This window comes from Lonchura striata, chromosome 35 (genome assembly GCF_050655825.1).
Source record: "Lonchura striata isolate lonStrDom1 chromosome 35, ASM5065582v1, whole genome shotgun sequence".
NCBI lineage: Eukaryota > Metazoa > Chordata > Aves > Passeriformes > Estrildidae > Lonchura > Lonchura striata.
In genome coordinates, this window is record NC_140737.1 from 305,608 (window position 1) to 325,740 (window position 20,133).

At 62.2% G+C, this 20,133-nt stretch overlaps 2 protein-coding genes across 9 annotated transcripts; one reads left to right on the plus strand and one right to left on the minus strand.

Annotated features, from left to right (window-relative positions):
- The first annotated feature begins 151 nt into the window (after nt 1–151).
- On the plus strand, nt 152–16,739 carry GNL1 (G protein nucleolar 1). Of its 2 annotated transcripts, none has more exons than XM_085564928.1 (12): nt 152–335; nt 3,359–3,476; nt 4,544–4,674; nt 5,913–6,097; nt 7,132–7,203; nt 8,318–8,510; nt 9,131–9,229; nt 9,724–9,948; nt 11,687–11,865; nt 14,145–14,289; nt 15,456–15,596; nt 16,503–16,739. In XM_085564928.1, exons 1-12 carry the CDS (start codon nt 260–262, stop codon nt 16,676–16,678), a joined length of 1,740 nt encoding a protein of 579 aa, XP_085421054.1. In that variant the 5' UTR covers nt 152–259; the 3' UTR covers nt 16,679–16,739. The 2 variants fall into 2 exon arrangements, with proteins under 2 accessions (XP_085421054.1, XP_085421053.1); XM_085564927.1 differs by lacking the exon at nt 152–335 and adding an exon at nt 443–810.
- RPP21 (ribonuclease P subunit p21) lies at nt 16,714–19,850 on the minus strand. Of its 7 annotated transcripts, none has more exons than XM_085564952.1 (5): nt 19,771–19,850; nt 18,663–18,754; nt 17,826–17,908; nt 17,090–17,335; nt 16,714–16,795 (listed from the first exon to the last, which is right to left on the minus strand). In XM_085564952.1, the coding sequence occupies exons 1-5, from the start codon at nt 19,825–19,827 to the stop codon at nt 16,776–16,778; spliced, it is 498 nt and encodes a 165-aa protein (XP_085421078.1). In that variant the 5' UTR covers nt 19,828–19,850; the 3' UTR covers nt 16,714–16,775. The 7 variants fall into 7 exon arrangements, with proteins under 7 accessions (XP_085421078.1, XP_085421076.1, XP_085421074.1 ...); XM_085564950.1 differs by having other exon boundaries at nt 16,714–16,833; nt 17,021–17,335; XM_085564948.1 differs by having other exon boundaries at nt 16,714–17,209; nt 17,267–17,335; nt 18,663–18,757.
- Nucleotides 19,851–20,133: the final 283 nt, after the last annotated feature.

The following is a 20,133-nucleotide window of genomic DNA, read 5'->3' on the forward strand; positions in this document are numbered from 1 at the left end:
AGCCCCGCCTCCCGCCCGCGCGCCGCTGTCGCTATTGGCTAGCCTCTTCTTGTCCCGCCCACCCCTGAGGCAACGCGTCCTCCTATTGGTTAATCCCGCCCCGCCGCGTGCGCCGCGCCGCTACGAGTCACCCGGCCCGTCAATCACGCCGCGGCGCTGAGGCGATACGCCACCCTATTGGCTCCTCCCCCAGGCGTGTCCCCGCCCCTTTGCGCCTATTGGCGGAGCTCGGCCCCGCCCCGTCAGGTGCGCTCCCGTCATGCCCCGCAAGCGGCCGTTCAGCGCCAAGCGGAAAAAGCGGCAGCTCCGGGAGCGGCGGGAACGCAAACGGGGCGGTGAGAAACGGATGGGACAGCCGGGAATGGGAACGGGAACGGGGCTGGGACAGCCGGGAATGGGAATGGGAACCCTGGGAATGGGAATGGGAACCCTGGGAATGGGAATGGGAACGGGGATGGCAGCTCCGGGAGCGGCGGGAGCGCAAACGGGGCGGTGAGAAACGGACGGGACAGCCGGGAATGGGAACGGGAACCCTGGGAATGGGAACGGGAACCCTGGGAATGGGAATGGGAACGGGGATGGGGATGGGCACGGGGCTGGCACAGCCGGGAATGGGAACGGGAACCCTGGGAATGGGGAGAGACAGCTCCGGGAGCGGCGGGAGCGCAAACGGGGCGGTGAGAAACGGATGGGACAGCCGGGAATGGGAACGGGAACGGGGCTGGGACAGCCGGGAATGGGAACGGGAACGGGGCTGGAGATGGGCACGGGGCTGGCAGCTCCGGGAGCGGCGGGAGCGCAAACGGGGCGGTGAGAAACGGATGGGACAGCCGGGAATGGGAACGGGAACCCGGGAATGGGAATGGGAACCCGGGAATGGGAATGGGAACGGGGATGGGGATGGCCACGAGGCTGGCACAGCCGGGAATGGGAATGGGAACGGGGCTGGGACAGCCGGGAATGGGAACGGGAACGCTGGGAATGGGGTTGGGACACGGGAATGGGGCTGGGATCTCCAGGAATGGGGCTGGGATCCCCAGGTATGGGGCTGGGATCCCCAGGAATGGGGCTGGGATCCCCAGGTATGGGGCTGGGATCCCCAGGAATGGGGCTGGGATCCCCAAGAATGGGGCTGGGATCCCGGGAATGGGGCTGGGATCTCCAGGAATGGGGCTGGGATCCCCAGGAATGGGGCTGGGATCCCCAGGAATGGGGCTGGGATCCCCAGGAATGGGGCTGGGATCTCTAGGAATGGGGCTGGGATCCCGGGAATGGGGATGGGATCCCAGGAATGGGACTGGGATCTCCAGGAATGGGACTGGGATCCCGGGAATGGGGCTGGGATCTCTAGGAATGGGGCTGGGATCCCCAGGAATGGGGCTGGGATCCCGGGAATGGGGCTGGGATCTCCAGGTATGGGGCTGGGATCCCCAGGAATGAGGCTGGGATCTCCAGGTATGGGGCTGGGATCCCCAGGAATGGGGCTGGGATCCCGGGAATGGGGCTGGGATCCCGGGAATGGGGCTGGGATCCCCAGGAATGGGGCTGGGATCTCCAGGAATGGGACTGGGATCCCGGGAATGGGGCTGGGATCTCTAGGAATGGGGCTGGGATCCCCAGGAATGGGGCTGGGATCCCGGGAATGAGGCTGGGATCTCCAGGAATGGGGCTGGGATCCCGGGAATGGGGCTGGGATCTCCAGGTATGGGGCTGGGATCCCCAGGAATGGGGCTGGGATCCCGGGAATGGGGCTAGGATCCCGGGAATGGGGCTGGGATCCCCAGGAATGGGGCTGGGATCTCCAGGTATGGGGCTGGGATCCCCAGGAATGGGGCTGGGATCTCCAGGAATGGGGCTGCGATCTCCAGGAATGGGGCTGGGATCCCGGGAATGGGGCTGGGATCCCGGGAATGGGGCTGGGATCCCCAGGAATGGGGCTGGGGTCCCAGGAATGGGGCTGGGATCCCCAGGAATGGGGCTGGGGTCCCAGGAATGGGGCTGGGATCCCGGGAATGGGGCTGGGATCCCAGGAATGGGGCTGGGATCTCCAGGAATGGGGCTGGGATCCCGGGAATGGGGCTGGGATCCCGGGAATGGGGCTGGGATCCCCAGGAATGGGGCTGGGATCTCTAGGAATGGGGCTGGGATCCCGGGAATGGGGATGGGATCCCCAGGAATGGGACTGGGATCTCCAGGAATGGGACTGGGATCCCGGGAATGGGGCTGGGATCTCTAGGAATGGGGCTGGGATCCCCAGGAATGGGGCTGGGATCCCGGGAATGGGGCTGGGATCCCCAGGAATGGGGCTGGGATCTCCAGGAATGGGGCTGGGATCTCCAGGAATGGGGCTGGGATCCCGGGAATGGGGCTGGGATCCCAGGAATGGGGCTGGGATCTCCAGGAATGGGGCTGGGATCCCGGGAATGGGGCTGGGATCCCGGGAATGGGGCTGGGATCCCGGGAATGGGGCTGGGATCTCCAGGAATGGGGCTGGGATCTCGGGAATGGGGCTGGGATCCCGGGAATGGGGCTGGGATCCCAGGAATGGGGCTGGGATCTCCAGGAATGGGGCTGGGATCCCAGGAATGGGGCTGGGGTCCCGGGAATGGGGCTGGGATCCCAGGAAATGAGGCTGGGATCCCGGGAATGGGGCTGGGATCCCGGGAATGGGGCTGGGATCCCGGGAATGGGGCTGGGGTCCCGGGAATGGGACTGGGATCCCCAGGAATGAGGCTGGGATCCCCAGGAATGGGGCTGGGATCCCGGGAATGGGGCTGGGATCCCAGGAATGGGGCTGGGATCTCCAGGAATGGGGCTGGGATCCCGGGAATGGGGCTGGGATCCCAGGAATGGGGCTGGGATCTCCAGGAATGGGGCTGGGATCCCGGGAATGGGGCTGGGATCCCCAGGAATGGGGCTGGGATCCCGGGAATGGGGCTGGGATCCCGGGAATGGGGCTGGGATCCCGGGAATGGGGCTGGGATCTCCTGGAAGGGCACCATGATCACCCGAAACCCCATGTCCCCCGTGCCCCCTGACCCCCCCTGACCCCCGTGCCCCCTGACCCCCGTGCCCCCTGACCCCCCGTGCCCCCTGACCCCCATGACCCCCGTGCCCCCTGACCCCCCGTGCCCCATGACCCCCGTGCCCCCTGACCCCCGTGCCCCCTGACCCCCGTGCCCCCTGACCCCCCGTGCCCCCTGACCCCCGTGCCCCCTGACCCCCGTGCCCCCCTGACCCCCGTGCCCCCTGACCCCCGTGCCCCCTGACCCCCCTGACCCCCATGCCCCCTGACCCCCGTGCCCCTGCCCGTGCCCCCTGACCCCCGTGCCCCCGCCCGTGCCCCCTCCGGCCGCAGACGCCCCGGCCGGGCCGGTGCCGGGCCCCGGCAGCCGCAGCGGGAGCAGCGAGCGGGACGGCGATGGCGCCCCCGGAGACCCCCCGAGCGAGCCCCCCCGGCGGCACGACCCCGGCAGGTGAGCGGGGAAACTGGGAACGGGGGCGGGAATGGGGAAACTGGGAACGGGGAAACTGGGAACGGGGGCGGGAATGGGGAAACTGGGAACGGGGGAACTGGGAATGGGGGCGGGAATGGGGAAACTGGGAATGGGGGAACTGGGAATGGGGGCGGGAATGGGGATGGGAATGGGGAAACTGGGAACGGGGGCGGGAATGGGGAAACTGGGAACGGGGGAACTGGGAATGGGGGTGGGAATGGGGAAACTGGGAACGGGGGCGGGAATGGGGAAACTGGGAATGGGGAAACTGGGAATGGGGAAACTGGGAACGGGGGAACTGGGAACGGGGGCGGGAATGGGGAAACTGGGAACGGGGGCGGGAATGGGGAAACTGGGAACGGGGCGGGAATGGGGAAACTGAGGGAATGGGGGAACTGGGAACGGGGCGGGAATGGGGAAACTGAGGGAATGGGGGAACTGGGAACGGGGGCGGGAATGTGGGTGGGAATGGGGAAACTGGGAACGGGGGAACTGGGAATGGGGGCGGGAATGGGGATGGGAATGGGGAAACTGGGAATGGGGGCGGGAATGGGGAAACTGGGAACGGGGGAACTGGGAACGGGGGTGGGAATGGGGAAACTGGGAACGGGGGCGGGAATGGGGAAACTGGGAACGGGGGCGGGAATGGGGAAACTGGGAACGGGGGCTGGAATGGGGAAACTGGGAACGGGGGCGGGAATGGGGAAACTGGGAATGGGGAAACTGAGGGAATGGGGGCGGGAATGGAGAATCTGAGGGAATTGGGGTGGGAATTGGGGTGGGAGTGGGAATGGGGAAAAGCCCGGCCTGGATTTGGGGTGCAATTGGGAATGGGAGAAAACCCAGAGTGGATTTCACTGGGAACCCCGGCTGGAGGGAAATCCCGGCCTGGATCCCGGGTGTCCAGGCCCAGAGTGGGGTCTGGCCGTGGCTGGGTGACCCCGGAAGGGTCCGGCCGTGGCTGGGTGACCCCGGAAGGGTCCGGCCGTGGCTGGGTGACCCCAGGGTGCCCCTGGTGACCCCGGGGTGCCCCCGGTGCCCCCCAGGTTCCGGCTGCAGCTGGGGGGGCCCTGGGCCGAGGCCCTGGAGCGGAGCCGGCGCCGGGCCCAGCAGGAGCCGCTGGAGCTGCTGCCCGAGAGCGCCCTGGAGCTGGAGCCCGACCGCCTCTACGGCCCCGGTGAGCGGCTACCGGGGCGGGGGGATGGCTACCGGGGCGGGGGGATGGCTACCGGGGACAGGGAATGGCTACCGGGGACAGGGGATGGCTACCGGGGACAGGGAATGGCTATCGGGGACAGGGGATGGCTACCGGGGACAGGGAATGGCTACCGGGGCGGGGGGTGGCTACCGGGGCGGGGGGATGGCTACCGGGGACAGGGAATGGCTACCGGGGCGGGGGGATGGCTACTGGGACAGGGGGATGGCTACCGGGGCGGGGGATGGCTACCGGGGCGGGGGGTGGCTACCGGGGCGGGGGGATGGCTACCGGGGACAGGGAATGGCTACCGGGGACAGGGGGATGGCTACCGGGGCGGGGGGTGGCTACCGGGACAGGGGGATGGCTACCGGGGCGGGGGGTGGCTACCGGGCCGGGGGGATGGCTACCGGGGCGGGGGGATGGCTACCGGGCCGGGGGGATGGCTACCGGGGCGGGGGGATGGCTACCGGGCCGGGGGGATGGCTACCGGGGCGGGGGGTGGCTACCGGGACAGGGGGATGGCTACCGGGGCGGGGGGATGGCTACCGGGGCAGGGAATGGCTACCGGGGCGGGGGGTGGCTACCGGGGCGGGGAATGGCTACCGGGGCGGGGGGATGGCTACCGGGGCGGGGGGATGGCTACCGGGGACAGGGGGATGGCTACCGGGGCGGGGGGATGGCTACCGGGGACAGGGAATGGCTACCGGGGCGGGGGGTGGCTACCAGAGACAGGGAATGGCTACCGGGGCGGGGGGATGGCTACCGGGGCAGGGGGGTGGCTACCGGGGACAGGGGATGGCTACCGGGGACAGGGAATGGCTACCGGGGCGGGGGGTGGCTACCAGAGACAGGGAATGGCTACTGGGACGGGGGGATGGCTACCGGGGACAGGGAATGGCTACCGGGGACAGGGGGATGGCTACCGGGGCAGGGGGATGGCTACTGGGGCGGGGGGATGGCTACCGGGGACAGGGGATGGCCACTGGGGGGGTGAGGTGACCATTGGAAGGTCAAAGTGACCACTGGCAGGGACAAAGTGACCACTGGGAAGTGACCACTCGGAGGGTCAAAGTGGCCACTGGGAGGGTCAAAGTAGCCACTGGGAGGGATGAAATGACCACTGGGAGGGACCAAGTGACCACTGGGAGGGTCCCGGTGGCCCTGGGGTGCCACCAGCCCCAAGGTGACCCCGTGTCCCCCTCCCCGTGTCCCCCCAGGGCTGGACTTCCCCCGGCGCCCGCCCTGGAGCTTCGGGATGAGCCCCGAGGAGCTGCGGGCGCGGGAGGAGGCGACGTTCCGGGAGTTCCTGCGGGGGCTGCGGGACCCCGGGGGGGACCCCGGCGGGGACCCCGGGGGGGACGGTGACAGCCCCGGCCTGGCCCCCTTCGAGCACAACCTGGAGGTGACAGCGCCGGGGACACGGGGCGGGGGTTTGGGGACATTCTGGGGGGTTTGGGGACATTCTGGGGGGGTTTGGGGACATTAAATGGGGTTTGGGGACATTCTGGAGTGTTGGGGACATTCTGGGGGGCTTGGGGACATTCTGGGGAGGTTTGGGGACATTTAGGGGGGGTTTGGGGACATTCTGGGGGGGTTTGGGGACATTTTGGGGGGGTTGGGGACATTCTGGGGGGGGTGGGGGACATTCTGGGGGGTTTGGGGACATTAAAGGGGGTTTGGGGACATTCTGGGGGGGTTTGGGGACATTCTGGGGGGGTTTGGGGACATTTTGGGGGGGTTTGGGGACATTCTGGGGGGGGTTGGGGACATTTTGGGGGGGTTGGGGACATTAAAGGGTGTTTGGGGACATTCTGGGGGGGTTTGGGGACATTTTGGGGGGGTTTGGGGACATTATGGAGGAGTTAAGGGGGGGCTTGGGGGGCTTAAAGGGGGTCTGGGGACATTTTGGGGAGGTTTGGGGACATTTTGGGGACATTAAAGGGGGGTTGGGGAGATTCTGGGGGGCTTTGGGGACATTTTGGGGACATTAAAGAGGCTTGGGGGGGTTAAAGGGGGTTTGGGGACACTGGGGACATGGCAGGGGGGGTTTGGGGACATTTTGGGGGGGGTTGGGGACATTTTGGGGACCCGGGGGTCACAAGGGAGGGGTTAAGGGGGGGGTTGGGGACATTTTGGGGACCCGGGGGTCACAAGGGAGGGGTTGGGGGGGGGTTGGGGACATTTTGGGGACCCTGGGGTCACAAGGGAGGAGTGAAGGGTGTTAAGGGGGGGTTGGGGACACTTTGGGGACATTTTGGGGACCCTGGGGTCACAAGGGAGGGGTTGGGGACACTTTGGGGACATTTTGGGGACCCGGGGGTCACAAGGGAGGGGTTAAGGGGGTTAGGGGGGTTTGGGGACACCCGGGAGGCCGCGGGCTCACTGCTGTCCCCTCGCTGTCCCCTCGCTGTCCCCTCGCTGTCCCCGTGTCCCCAGACGTGGCGGCAGCTGTGGCGGGTGCTGGAGATGTCGGACATCGTGCTGGTCATCGCCGACGCCCGGCACCCGGTGGGCGCCTGTGGCTCCTCTGGGTGGCACCTCTGGGTGTCACCCGTGTGTGCCACCTCTGTGTGTCCGCTCTGTGACTGTCCTGGGTCACCTGGGTGTCACCTGGGTGTCACCTGTGTCACCTGTGTCACCTGCGTCCTCCCTGTCACTGTCCTGCGTTTGTTCTTTCTCTGTTCCTGTGTCCCCTGAGTGTGATCCCGGAGTGTCCCCATGTCCCCCCATCACTGTCCCCCTGTGTCCCCCCCATGTCCCCCTGTCCCCTGATTGTCCCCTCATGTCCCCCAGGCCCTGGGGGTGCCCTGATTGTCCCCCCCTGTCCCCTGATTGTCCCCCCCTGTCCCTCTCATGTCCCCCCCTGTCCCCCAGGCCCTGAGTGTCCCGATTGTCCGCCCCTGTCCCCTGACTGTCCCCTGATGTCCCCCCATGTCCCCTGACTGTCCCCTGATGTCCCCCCATGTCCCCTGAGTGTCCCCCTGATGTCCCCCCATGTCTCTTGACTGTCCCCTCATGTCCCCTGAGTGTCCCCATGTCCCCCCCTGTCCCCCTCATGTCCCCCATGTCCCCTGAGTGTCCCCCCCTGTCCCCTGACTGTCCCCTGATGTCCCCCCAGGCCCTGGGGGTGCTCTGAGTGTTCCCATGTCCCCCCGTGTCCCCTGACTGTCCCACTCATGTCCCCCCCATGTCCCCCCCATGTCCCCCCATGTTCCCTGATGTCCCCCCATGTCTCCTGAGTGTCCCCATGTCCCCCCGTGTCCCCTCATGTCCCCCCATGTCCCACTCATGTCCCCTGATGTCCCCCCGTCCCCAGGCCCTGGGGGTGCTCTGAGTGTCCCCCTGTCCCCCCATGTCCCCTCATGTCCCCTGACTGTCCCCATGTCCCCCCCTGTCCCCTCATGTCCCCCCCGTCCCCTCATGTCCCCCCGTGTCCCCTCATATCCCCTGATGTCCCCCCGTCCCCAGGCCCTGGGGGTGCTCTGAGTGTCCCCATGTCCCCCCGTGTCCCCTGACTGTCCCCTGATGTCCCCCCATGTCTCCTGAGTGTCCCCATGTCCCCCCGTGTCCCCTCATGTCCCCCCGTGTCCCCTCATGTCCCCTCATGTCCCCCCGTCCCCAGGCCCTGGGGGTGCCGCCCGCGCTGGCCGCCCACGTCTCGCAGGACCTGGCCAAGGGCCTCATCCTCATCCTCAACAAGGTGGACCTGGTGCCACCCGCGGTGGCCACGGCCTGGAGCCACCTCCTGCGGGCCCGGCACGGCGCGGCCCGGGTGGTCCCGTTCTGCACTGCCCCCGGCCCGGCCCCCGGCCCCGGTACGGCATTTGGGGTGAAAATCGGGGATTTTGGGGTTTTGGGAGCCACCTCCTGCGGGCCCGGCACGGCGCGGCCCGGGTGGTCCCGTTCTGCACCGCCCCCGGCCCGGCCCCCGGCCCCGGTACAGGATTTGGGGTGAAAATCGGGGATTTTGGGGTTTTGGGAGCCACCTCCTGCGGGCCCGGCACGGCGCGGCCCGGGTGGTCCCGTTCTGCACCACCCCCGGCCCCTGGCCCCGGTACCCACCCAGGGGGGATTTGGGGTGAAAATGGGGGATTTGGGGAGGAATTGGGGGGATTTGGGGTGGAATTGAGGGGATTTGGGGTGGAATTGAGGGGATTTGGGGTGGAATTGGGGGATTTTGGGGTGAAAATGGGGGATTTGGGGAGGAATTGGGGGATTTGGGGAGGAATTGAGGGGATTTGGGGTGGAATTGGGGGATTTTGGGGTGAAAATGGGGGATTTGGGGAGGAATTGGGGGGATTTGGGGTGGAATTGGGGGATTTTGGGGCTTTGGGGTGACACTAAGGGGATTTGAGGTCACCCTGGCCATTTCTGGAAGCAGAGGGGTGACTCTGGCTCTTTTTGGGGTGATTTTGGCCGTTTTTGGGGTCCCCAGGGCTGCAGAAGAGGCAGAAGAGGAGGGGGAGTCGCTGGAGCCGCGCCGTGGGACCCCGACTGCTGCTGGAGGCCTGCGAGGAGATCGTGGGGGGGGCAGGTCCGTGGGGGGGTCCTGGGTGGGGTCTGGGGGGTCCTGGGTGGGGTCTGGGGGGTCCTGGGGGGGTCCTGGGTGGGGTTTGGGGGGTCCTGGGTGGGTCTGGGGGGTCCTGGGTGGGGTTTGGGGGGGTCCTGGGAGGGGTTTGGGGGGTCCTGGGAGGGGTTTGGGGGGTCCTGGGGGGTCCTGGGAGGGGTTTGGGGGGTCCTGAAGGTGTTTGGGGGGTTTTGGTGGGTCCTGGGAGGGGTTTGGGGGGGTCCTGGGGGTGTTTGGGGGTGTTTTGGGGGCTCCTGGGAGGGTTTCAGGGGTCCTGGGGGGGCTGTGGGACTATCCCCAGTTCCCCCAGTATTCCCAATCCTCCCAGTATCCCCCCAGTCCCTCCCATTGCCCCCAGTCCCCCATTCTCAGTACCCACAGTCCCCCCATTCCCAATCCCCCCCAGTATTCCCAGTCCCCCCAGTCCCCCCAGTCCCCCATTCCCACCGCGGTGTCCCCAGTGGACCTCAGCAGCTGGCGGGCGCGGCTGGAGCGGGCGGAGCAGCGCCCCCCGCAGGAGGAGGAGGAGGAGGACGAGGACGATGAAGACGAGGATGAGGAGGGGGAGGAGCCCCCGGGCAGGGATGAAGAGGAGGAGGAGGAGGAGGGGGCGGGGCCCGGGGGCGCGGCCCCGCCCCGGCAGTGGGAGCGGTACCGGCACGGCGTGCTGACGCTGGGCTGCGTCGGTGAGGGGCGGGGCCGGGGCGGGGCCGCTGGGGTGGTCACTGTGGTCAGTGGGTGTGGTCACTGTGGGTGTGGTCAGTGGGTGTGGTCAGTGGTCATTTGGGTGTGGTCTGTGGGTTTGGTCATTGTGGGTGTGGTCAGTGGTCATTTGGGTGTGGTCACTGTGGGTGTGGTCACTGTGGTCATTTGGGTGTGGTCACTGTGGGTGTGGTCAGTGGTCATTTGGGTGTGGTCATTGTGGGTTTGGTCACTGTAGTCATTTGGGTGTGGTCACTGTGGGTGTGGTCACTGTAGTCATTTGGGTGTGGTCTGTGGGTGTGGTCAGTGGTCATTTGGGTGTGGTCACTGTGGGTTTGGTCACTGTGGGTGTGGTCACTGTAGTCATGTGGGTGTGGTCTGTGGGTGTGGTCAGTGGTCATTTGGGTGTGGTCTGTGGGTGTGGTCACTGTGGGGGTGGTCACTGTGGGGGTGGTCACTGTAGTCATTTGGGTGTGGTCTGTGGGTGTGTTCATTTGGTTGTGGTCACTGGGTGTGGTCACTGTGGGTGTGGTCAGTGGTCATTTGGGTGTGGTCTGTGGGTGTGGCCACTGTGGGTGTGGTCACTGTGGGTGTGGTCACTGTAGTCATTTGGGCGTGGTCAGTGGGTGTGGTCACTGTGGGTGTGGTCAGTGGTAATTTGGGTGTGGTCATTGTGGGTGTGGTCACTGGGTGTGGTCAGTGGTCATTTGGGTGTGGTCAGTGGGGGTGTGGTCAGTGGGGGTGTGGTCAGTGGGGGTGTGGTCATTGGTGTGGACATTGTGGGTGTGATCATTGTGGTCATTTGGGTGTGGTCATTGTGGGTTTGGTCACTGTGGGTGTGGTCAGTGGTCATTTGGGTGTGGTCAGTGGGTGTGGTCACTGTGGGTTTGGTCATTGGGGGTGTGGTCTGTGGGTGTGTTCATTTGGTTGTGGTCACTGGGTGTGGTCACTGTGGGTGTGGTCAGTGGTCATTTGGGTGTGGTCTGTGGGTTTGGTCACTGTGGGTGTGGTCACTGTAGTCATTTGGGTGTGGTCAGTGGGTGTGGTCACTGTGGGTGTGGTCAGTGGTCATTTGGGTGTGGCTTGTGGGTGTGGTCACTGGGTTTGGTCATTGGTGTGATCTGTGGGGGTGTGGTCATTGTGGGTGTGGACATTGTGGGTGTGGTCACTGGGTGTGGTCACTGTGGTCACTGTGGGTGTGTTCAGTGGTCATTTGGGTGTGGTCACTGTGGGTTTGGTCACTGTGGGTGTGGTCAGGGGGTGTGGTCAATGTGGTCATTTGGGTGTGGTCAGTGGGCATGTGGACATTGTGAGCGTGGTCACTGGTCATTTGGGTGTGGTCTGTGGGTGTGGTCACTGTGGGTGTGGCAGCACTCGGGTGGGTGTGGCTCAGGTGGGTTTGATTCAGATGGGTGTGGTCCGGGTGGGCGTGGCCGCGCTCAGGTGGGTGTGGCTCGGGTGGGCGTGGTCCGGGTGGGCGTGGCCGCGCTCAGGTGGGTGTGGCTCAGGTGTGCGTGGCCGCGCTCAGGTGGGCGTGGCTCGGGTGGGCGTGGCTCGGGTGGGCGTGGCCGCGCTCAGGTGGGCGTGGCCGCGCTCAGGTGGGCGTGGCCGCGCTCAGGTGGGCGTGGTCCGGGTGGGCGTGGCCTCGCTCAGGTGGGCGTGGCTCGGGTGGGCGTGGTCCGGGTGGGCGTGGCCGCGCTCAGGTGCGCCCGCCCCGCCCAGGTTTGCCGAACGCGGGGAAGTCGTCGGTGCTGAACGCGCTGCTGGGCCGGGGCGCGGTGGGCGTGTCCCGCGCCCCCGGCCGCACCCGCTACTTCCAGACCCATTTCCTGACGGGCTCGGTGCGCCTCTGCGACTGCCCCGGCCTCGTGTTCCCCTCGCGCGCCCCGCCCGAGCTCCAGGTGAGCCAGAGCCCCAGGTGTGACCCCAAATCCAGCCAGGTGTGACCCCCATATCCAGCCAGGTGTGACCCCCAAATCCAGCCAGGTGTGACCCCAAATCCAGCCAGGTGTGACCCCCAAATCCAGCCAGGTGTGACCCCAAAATCCCCCAGCCCTGCCCCGGCCTCGTGTTCCCCTCGTGCGCCCCGCCCGAGCTCCAGGTGAGCCAAAATCCCAGGTGTGACCCCAAAATCCGGCCAGGTGTGACCCCAAAATCCGGCCAGGTGTGACCCCAAAATCCGGCCAGGTGTGACCCCAAAATCCAGACAGGTGTGACCCCCAAATCCCCCAGCCCTGCCCCGGCCTCGTGTTCCCCTCGCGCGCCCCGCCCGAGCTCCAGGTGAGCCAGAGCCCCAAAATCCGGCCAGGTGTGACCCCAAATCCAGCCAGGTGTGACCCCAAATCCCAGCCAGGTGTGACCCCAAAATCCAGCCAGGTGTGACCCCAAAATCCGGCCAGGTGTGACCCCAAATCCAGCCAGGTGTGACCCCCATATCCAGCCAGGTGTGACCCCAAAATCCCCCAGCCCTGCCCCGGCCTCGTGTTCCCCTCGCGCGCCCCGCCCGAGCTCCAGGTGAGCCAGAACCCCAAAATCCGGCCAGGTGTGACCCCAAATCCAGCCAGGTGTGACCCCCATATCCAGCCAGGTGTGACCCCCAAATCCAGCCAGGTGTGACCCCAAATCCAGCCAGGTGTGACCCCAAAATCCCCCAGCCCTGCCCCGGCCTCGTGTTCCCCTCGCGCGCCCCGCCCGAGCTCCAGGTGAGCCAGAGCCCCAGGTGTGACCCCAAAATCCGGCCAGGTGTGACCCCAAAATCCGGCCAGGTGTGACCCCCAAATCCAGCCAGGTGTGACCCCAAATCCCAGCCAGGTGTGACCCCAAATCCCAGCCAGGTGTGACCCCAAAATCCAGCCAGGTGTGACCCCAAATCCCAGCCAGGTGTGACCCCAAAATCCAGCCAGGTGTGACCCCCAAATCCCAGCCAGGTGTGACCCCAAAATCCAGCCAGGTGTGACCCCAAATCCAGCCAGGTGTGACCCCATATCCAGCCAGGTGTGACCCCCAAATCCCAGCCAGGTGTGACCCTGACCCTGCCCCGGCCTCGTGTTCCCCTCGCGCGCCCCGCCCGAGCTCCAGGTGAGCCAGAGCCCCAAAATCCGGCCAGGTGTGACCCCAAAATCCAGCCAGGTGTGACCCCCAAATCCCAGACAGGTGTGACCGCCAAATTCAGCCAGGTGTGACCCCCAAATCCAGCCAGGTGTGACCCCAAATCCCAGCCAGGTGTGACCCCAAAATCCAGCCAGGTGTGACCCCCAAATCCCAGCCAGGTGTGACCCCAAAATCCAGCCAGGTGTGACCCCAAAATCCAGCCAAGTGTGACCCCAAAATCCAGCCAGGTGTGACCCCAAATCCCCCAGCCCTGCCCCGGCCTCATGTTCCCCTCACGCGCCCCACCCGAGCTCCAGGTGAGCCAGAACCCCAAAATCTCCAGGTGTGACCCCAAAATCCAGCCAGGTGTGACCCCAAAACCCAGCCAGGTGTGACCCCCAAATCCCCCAGCCCTGCCCCGGCCTCATGTTCCCCTCACGCGCCCCGCCCGAGCTCCAGGTGAGCCAGAACCCCAAAATCTCCAGGTGTGACCCCAAAATCCCAGGTGTGACCCTAACTCCACTTCCATCCAGGTCCTGGCAGGGCTGTACCCCATTTTCTCTCCTTTCCCAGGTCCTGGCAGGGCTGTACCCCATTGTTTGTCCTTTCCCAGGTCCTGGCAGGGCTGTACCCCATTATTTCTCCTTTCCCAGGTCCTGGCAGGGCTGTACCCCGTTGTTTCTCCTTTCCCAGGTCCTGGCAGGGCTGTACCCCGTTGTTTCTCTGTTCCAGGTCCTGGCAGGGCTGTACCCCATTTTCTCTCCTTTCCCAGGTCCTGGCAGGGCTGTACCCCATTTTCTCTCCTTTCCCAGGTCCTGGCAGGGCTGTACCCCGTTGTTTCTCCTTTCCCAGGTCCTGGCAGGGCTGTACCCCATTTTCTCTCCTTTCCCAGGTCCTGGCAGGGCTGTACCCCGTTGTTTCTCTGTTCCAGGTCCTGGCAGGGCTGTACCCCATTATTTCTCCTTTCCCAGGTCCTGGCAGGGCTGTACCCCGTTGTTTCTCTGTTCCAGGTCCTGGCAGGGGTGTACCCCATTTTCTCTCCTTTCCCAGGTCCTGGCAGGGCTGTACCCCATTTTCTCTCCTTTCCCAGGTCCTGGCAGGGGTGTACCCCATCGCGCAGCTGCAGGACCCCTACTCGGCCGTGGGGTTTTTGGGGTCCCACCTGGCCCTGCCCCCCCTGCTGCAGCTGCGCCCCCCCAGCGGCGGCGCCTGGACGGCCTGGGAGCTGTGTGAAGGTGGGACGGAACATTCCGGAATGTTCCGGAATATTCCTAAATATTCCAGGATATATTTACATAATGTACCTGGGAGCTGTGCGAAGGTGGGACGGAACGTTCCGGAATGTTCCCAAATATTCCAGAATATATTTACATAATGTACCTGGGAGCTGTGCGAAGGTGGGACGGAACGTTCCGGAATGTTCTGGAATGTTCCTAAATATTCCAGAATATATTTACATAATGTACCTGGGAGCTGTGTGAAGGTGGGACGGAATGTTCCGGAATGTTCTGGAATGTTCCTAAATATTCCAGGATATATTTACATAATGTACCTGGGAGCTGTGTGAAGGTGGGACAGAATGTTCCGGAATGTTCCTGAATGTTCCTGAATATTCCAGAATATATTTACATTATGTACCTGGGAGCTCTGCGAAGGTGGGACAGAACGTTCCGGAATGTTCCGGAATGTTCCTAAATATTCCAGGATGTATTTACATAATGTACCTGGGAGCTGTGCGAAGGTGGGACAGAACGTTCCGGAATGTTCTGGAATGTTCCAGAATGTTCCTGAATATTCCAGGATATATTTACATAATGTACCTGGGAGCTGTGCGAAGGTGGGACGGAATGTTCCGGAATGTTCCGGAATGTTCCTGAATATTCCAGAATATATTTACATAATGTACCTGGGAGCTGTGTGAAGGTGGGACAGAATGTTCCGGAATGTTCCGGAATGTTCCTAAATATTCCAGAATATATTTACATTATGTACCTGGGAGCTGTGCGAAGGTGGGACGGAATGTTCCGGAATGTTCCGGAATGTTCCTGAATATTCTTAATATTTTCTTGGGGTGCTTTTGTTGATTTTTTTTTAATGTTTTTGGGGCGTTTTTGGCGCATTTTTTGGGGATGTTTTTGCTGATTTTTTTGGGTGCTTTTTTTTATTTTTTTTTAACATTTTTGGCGTGTTTTTGCTGAATTTTCTGGGATGTTTTTGGGGCGGTTCTGCTGACTTTCTGGGGGTGCTTTTGTTGATTTTTTTTTTACATTTTTGGGGTGTTTTTGTTGATTTTTTTTTTACATTTTTGGGGCATTTTTGCTGATTTTTTGGGGATGTTTTTGGGGCGGTTCTGCTGAGTTTTTGGGGCATTTTTGCTGATTTTTTGGGGCGTTTCCCCCAGCCTGGGCAGAGAAGAGGGGCTACAAGACGGCGCGGGCGGCGCGCAACGACGTGGCGCGCGCGGCCAACGGGCTCCTGCGGCTGGCGGCCGAGGGGCGGCTGCGCCTCTGCTTCCGGCCCCCGGGCTACTCCCGGGAAAAAGGTACCCAGAGAACCCAAAATTGGGAATTTGGGACCCAAAATCGGGAATTTGGGACCCAAAATTGGGAATTTCAGGGGGATTTGGGGGGGTTTGGGTCTGGGGGTTCCTGCGGCTGGCGGCCGAGGGGCGGCTGCGCCTCTGCTTCCGGCCCAGGTACCAAAATAACCCAAAATTGGGAATTTGGGACCCAAAATTCGGAATTTGGGACCCAAAATTGGGAATTTTGGGGGGATTTGGGTGGTTTTGGGTCTGGGGGTTCCTGCGGCTGGTGGCTGAGGGGCGGCTGCGCCTCTGCTTCCGGCCCCCGGGCTACTCCCGGGAAAAAGGTACCCAAACAACCCAAATTTGGGAATTTGGGACCCAAAAAAACCCAACATTGGGAAATTGGGGCAATTTGGTGAGGTTTTAGGGCGGTTTTGGAGGATTTGGGGAAGTTTTTGTACCCAAAAAAGTCAAAAATCAGGGATTTGTGACCAAAAAAGTCCCAGAATTGGGAGATTTGGGACCCAAAATTGGGATTTTTGGGGGATTTGGTACCCAAAGAAGTCAAAAATCGGGGATTTGGGACCTTAAAAAAGCCAAAATGGAGGAATTTGGTACCTAAAAGAATCCCAAAATAAGGGATTTGGGACCCAGAACTGGGGCTTTGGGGCTGTTCTGGGCGGTTTCGGGAGGATTTGGGGCAGTTTTGGGGAATCTGGGGGAGTTTTGGGACCCGGAAAACCCCAAAATTGGGGTTTTGGGGCACGAAATTGGGGTTTTGGCGGGATTTGGGGGAGTTTTGCTACGCAAAAAACCCCAAAATTGGGGATTTAGAAGGAATTTGGAACCTAAGAAAATTTAAAATTGGGGATTTGGGCCCGAAAAGCCCCAAAACCGTGGATTTTTGACCCAAAATCCCCGCAGAGCGTTGGGAGCTCCACCCCGACACCGCGGCGCTGGCGGCCATGACAGGGGGCGGGGCCTGCGCCCCTGACCCCGCCCCCAGCTCCGAGGACGAGGGGGCGGGGTCAGACCAGGCCACGCCCCCTCCCAGCCCCGCCCCCAACCCCTTCGCGCTGCTGGGCGAGGACGAGTGCTGAGCCAATCGGAGCGCGCGGATTAGCATATCGCCGCCTACGGAATAAAGCGTTTATTTCTGCACGGCGGATTGGCTGCTTCCGGCGCGGCGGCGACCAATCAGAGCATGGGGGCGGGGCCTGGGGAGTGAGGTCATTGTTAGGCCACGCCCACATTCCTTGAGTTTAGCCCCACCCACATTTTATTATTTGGGTTTGGCCCCACCCACATTTCATTATTTTGGTTTGGTCCCACCCATATTTTATTATTTTGGTTTGTTCCCACCCACATTTTGTTATTTGGGCTTGGCCCCACCCACATTTCCTTATTTGTGATTGGCCCCGCCCTTCCCTGGCCCCGCCCACATTTCCTTTTATGGGCTTGGCCACGCCCACAAGCTCCGCCATATTTGCCTCGGGCCCACTCCCACTGACCGGTGGGCGTGGCCTGCGCGGGTGGGCGTGGCTCAGGTGGGCGTGTCCCGGGTGGGCGTGGCTCTGGGTGTGTCCCGGGTGGGCGTGGCTCTGGGCGTGTCCCGGGTGGGCGTGGCTCAGGTGGGCGTGTCCCGGGTGGGTGTGTCCCAGGTGGGCGTGGCTCTGGGCGTGGCTCAGGTGGGCACAGGAGGCGCCGCCCGCGGCCGCAGGTGAGGCAGCGCAGGACGAGGCGGGGCTGGCCACGCCCTGGGGCGGGGCAGGGGGCGTGGTCAGACACCGACACGCCCCAAACCGCCAAAAAACTCCCAAAATCGGCCCAAAATCGACACCAAACCTTCCCAAATTCCCCAAGCCGACCCAAAATCCCTCCGGATCCCTCTCAAGTCCCTCACACCTCCCCAAATTCCAACCAAATCCCCCCCAATGTCCTAAAATTCCTCCCAAAATCCCTCCAAATTCTCCATCCAAAATTCCCCCTAAAAATTCCAACCAAATTTCCCCCAAATTCACCAAAATGCTCCTGAAATCCCCTCAAATCCCCCCAAATCCCCCCAAATTTCCCCCAAATTCACCAAAATGCTCCTGAAATCCCCTCAAATCCTCCCCAAAATCCCCCAAAGTTCCCCGAAATACCCCAAATCCCCCCCCCAAATTCACCAAAATTCTTCCAAAATCCCGCCCCAAACCCCCCAAATCCCCCCCAGCCCCCCCAGGTGCCCCCGGCTCCCTCCCCCACCCCGCAGCCGGGCCCCGCTCCCCTCCCCCGGCAGCAGGAGGGAGCAGCAGCGGCGGCAGAGGCGGCGCTTCACCGCCGGGGCCCTGGGGGGGAAAGGACCCAAAGTCAGCCAAAACCACCCAAAATCACCCAAAATCACCCCAAAATCAGCCAAAACCACCCAAAATTACCCAAAATCACCCCGAAATCAGCCAAAACCACCCAAAACCACCCCAAAATCAGCCAAAACCACCCAAAATTACCCAAAACCACCCCGAAATCACCCAAAATTACCCAAAACCACCCAAAATTTCCCCCAAATCTCCCCAAATCCCCCAAATCCCCCCCAAATCCCAAATCCCCAAATCCCCCAAATCCCCAAATCCCCCAAATCCCAAATCCCCCAAATCCCAAATCCCCCAATCCCCAAACCCCAAATCCCAAATCCCAAATCCCCAAATCCCAATCCCCCAAATCCCCAAATCCCAAATCCCCAAATCCCAAATCCCCAAATCCCCAAATCCCAATCCCCAAATCCCAAATCCCAAATCCCAAATCCCAATCCCAAATCCCACTCCCACTCCCAAATCCCCCAATCCCAATCCCCAAATCCCCAAATCCCAAATCCCAAATCCCAATCCCCAATCCCAAATCCCCAAATCCCCCAATCCCAATCCCCAAATCCCCCAAATCCCAAATCCCCCAAATCCCAAATCCCAAATCCCAATCCCAATCCCAAACCCCAAATCCCAATCCCAATCCCACTCCCACTCCCAAATTCCCCAATCCCAATCCCCAAATCCCAAATCCCAAATCCCAATCCCCAAATCCCCAAATCCCACTCCCGCTCCCGCTCACATGCGCAGCACGAGGCGCCGCGCCGCCGCTCGCTGCGTGCGCAGCAGGAACCGCGCCAGGCCGGGGCTGCGCGGCTGCGCCCAGTGCGCCGCCTGCTCTGGGGCAAAACCCGCAGATTTCGGGAAAATCGGGGAAATTGGGGCTTTTTAGAGGCACTTCTGGGGGATTCGGGGGCAGTTTTGGGGATTTTGGGGGTTTCTTTTTTGGATTTTTGGTGGAGTTTTGGAGATTTTTTTGGGGCACATTTAGGGGATTTGGGGAAAATTCGGGAATTTGGGGAAAATCCGGGGATTTTGGGAAAATCCGGGGCGTTTGGGAAAAATGGGGAAAATCTGGGGCTTTTTGGAGGGACTTCTGGGGGATTCCGGGGGAGTTTTGGGGATTTTGGGGGTTTTTTTTCGATTTTTGGTGGAGTTTTGGAGATTTTTTGGGGCACATTTAGGGGATTTCGGGAAAATTGGGGGAAATTTGGGCATTTTAGAGGGAGTTCTGGGTGATTTGGGGGGGATTCTGGGGGGTTTTTTTGGATTTTTGGTGGAGTTTTGGAGATTTTTTTGGGGCACATTTAGGGGATTTCGGGAAAATTGGGGGAAATTTGGGGATTTGAGAGAGAGTTCTGGGGGATTTGGGGGATTTTTAGGGGTTTTGGGGGATTTTGGGGGGAAGTTGGTGGATTTTGGGAAAACGGCGTAAATTTGGGGGAAAACCGGGAAATTTGGGGCACTCCAGGGGAAGATTTAGGGGATTTTTAGGGGTTTTGGGGATTTTTTGGAATTTTTTGAGGATTTGGGGGGGATTTCTGAAGATTTCTGAGGATTTTTGAAGGGTTTGGGGGAGATTTTTGGGGGGTTTTTGGGGATTTCGGGTGGATTTTGGGGGGATTTTTGGGGATTTCGGGTGGATTTTTGGGGATTTTTGGGGATTTCGGGTGGATTTTGGGGGATTTTTGGGGATTTCGGGTGGATTTTTGGGGATTTTTGGGGATTTCGGGTGGATTTTTGGGGGATTTTTGGGGGATTTTGGGGGCGCGGACCCCTCCCCAACCCCCCCCAGCCCCGGGTCCACCCCAAAATCCCCAAACTTCCCCAAATTCCCCCAAAATCCGCACCTGGAAGAGGAAGTTCAGCCTCTGCAGCGCCTCCCGGTCCCGCACGGGCGCCGCCATCTTCCCCTGGCCCCGCCCCTCGTGGGCGTGGCCGCGGCTCCCCATTGGTCAGCGCCGCGCGGGGCTCTTACGTCACTTCCGGGCACTTCTGGGGTCCCTTCCCCCACTTTGGGACCCCCCCCCGGTGGGGAGCTCCCCAAATTATCCCAAATTATCCCCAAATTATCCCAAATTATTCACAAATTATCCCAAATTATCCCCAAATTATCCCCAAATTATCCCCAAATTATCCCAAATTATCCCAAATTATCCCCAAATTATCCCCAAATTATTCCCAAATTATCCCCAAATTATCCTAAATTATCC

Bases quoted from the DNA above. Each gene is read 5' to 3' on its own strand.
- GNL1 (XM_085564927.1), top strand. From the start codon at position 519: ATGGGAACGGGAACCCTGGGAATGGGAACGGGAACCCTGGGAATGGGA. The intron at 3,477-4,543 runs GTGAGCGGGGAA...GGTGCCCCCCAG, and splicing joins CGGCGGCACGACCCCGGCAG to GTTCCGGCTGCAGCTGGGGG. The intron at 8,511-9,130 runs GTACGGCATTTG...TGGGGTCCCCAG, and splicing joins CGGCCCGGCCCCCGGCCCCG to GGCTGCAGAAGAGGCAGAAG.
- RPP21 (XM_085564946.1), bottom strand. From the start codon at position 19,827: ATGGCGGCGCCCGTGCGGGACCGGGAGGCGCTGCAGAGGCTGAACTTC. The intron at 18,758-19,770 runs GTGCGGATTTTG...TTTGCCCCAGAG, and splicing joins GGCTGAACTTCCTCTTCCAG to CAGGCGGCGCACTGGGCGCA. The intron at 17,909-18,662 runs GTGAGCGGGAGC...TTTCCCCCCCAG, and splicing joins CGGCGCCTCGTGCTGCGCAT to GGCCCCGGCGGTGAAGCGCC.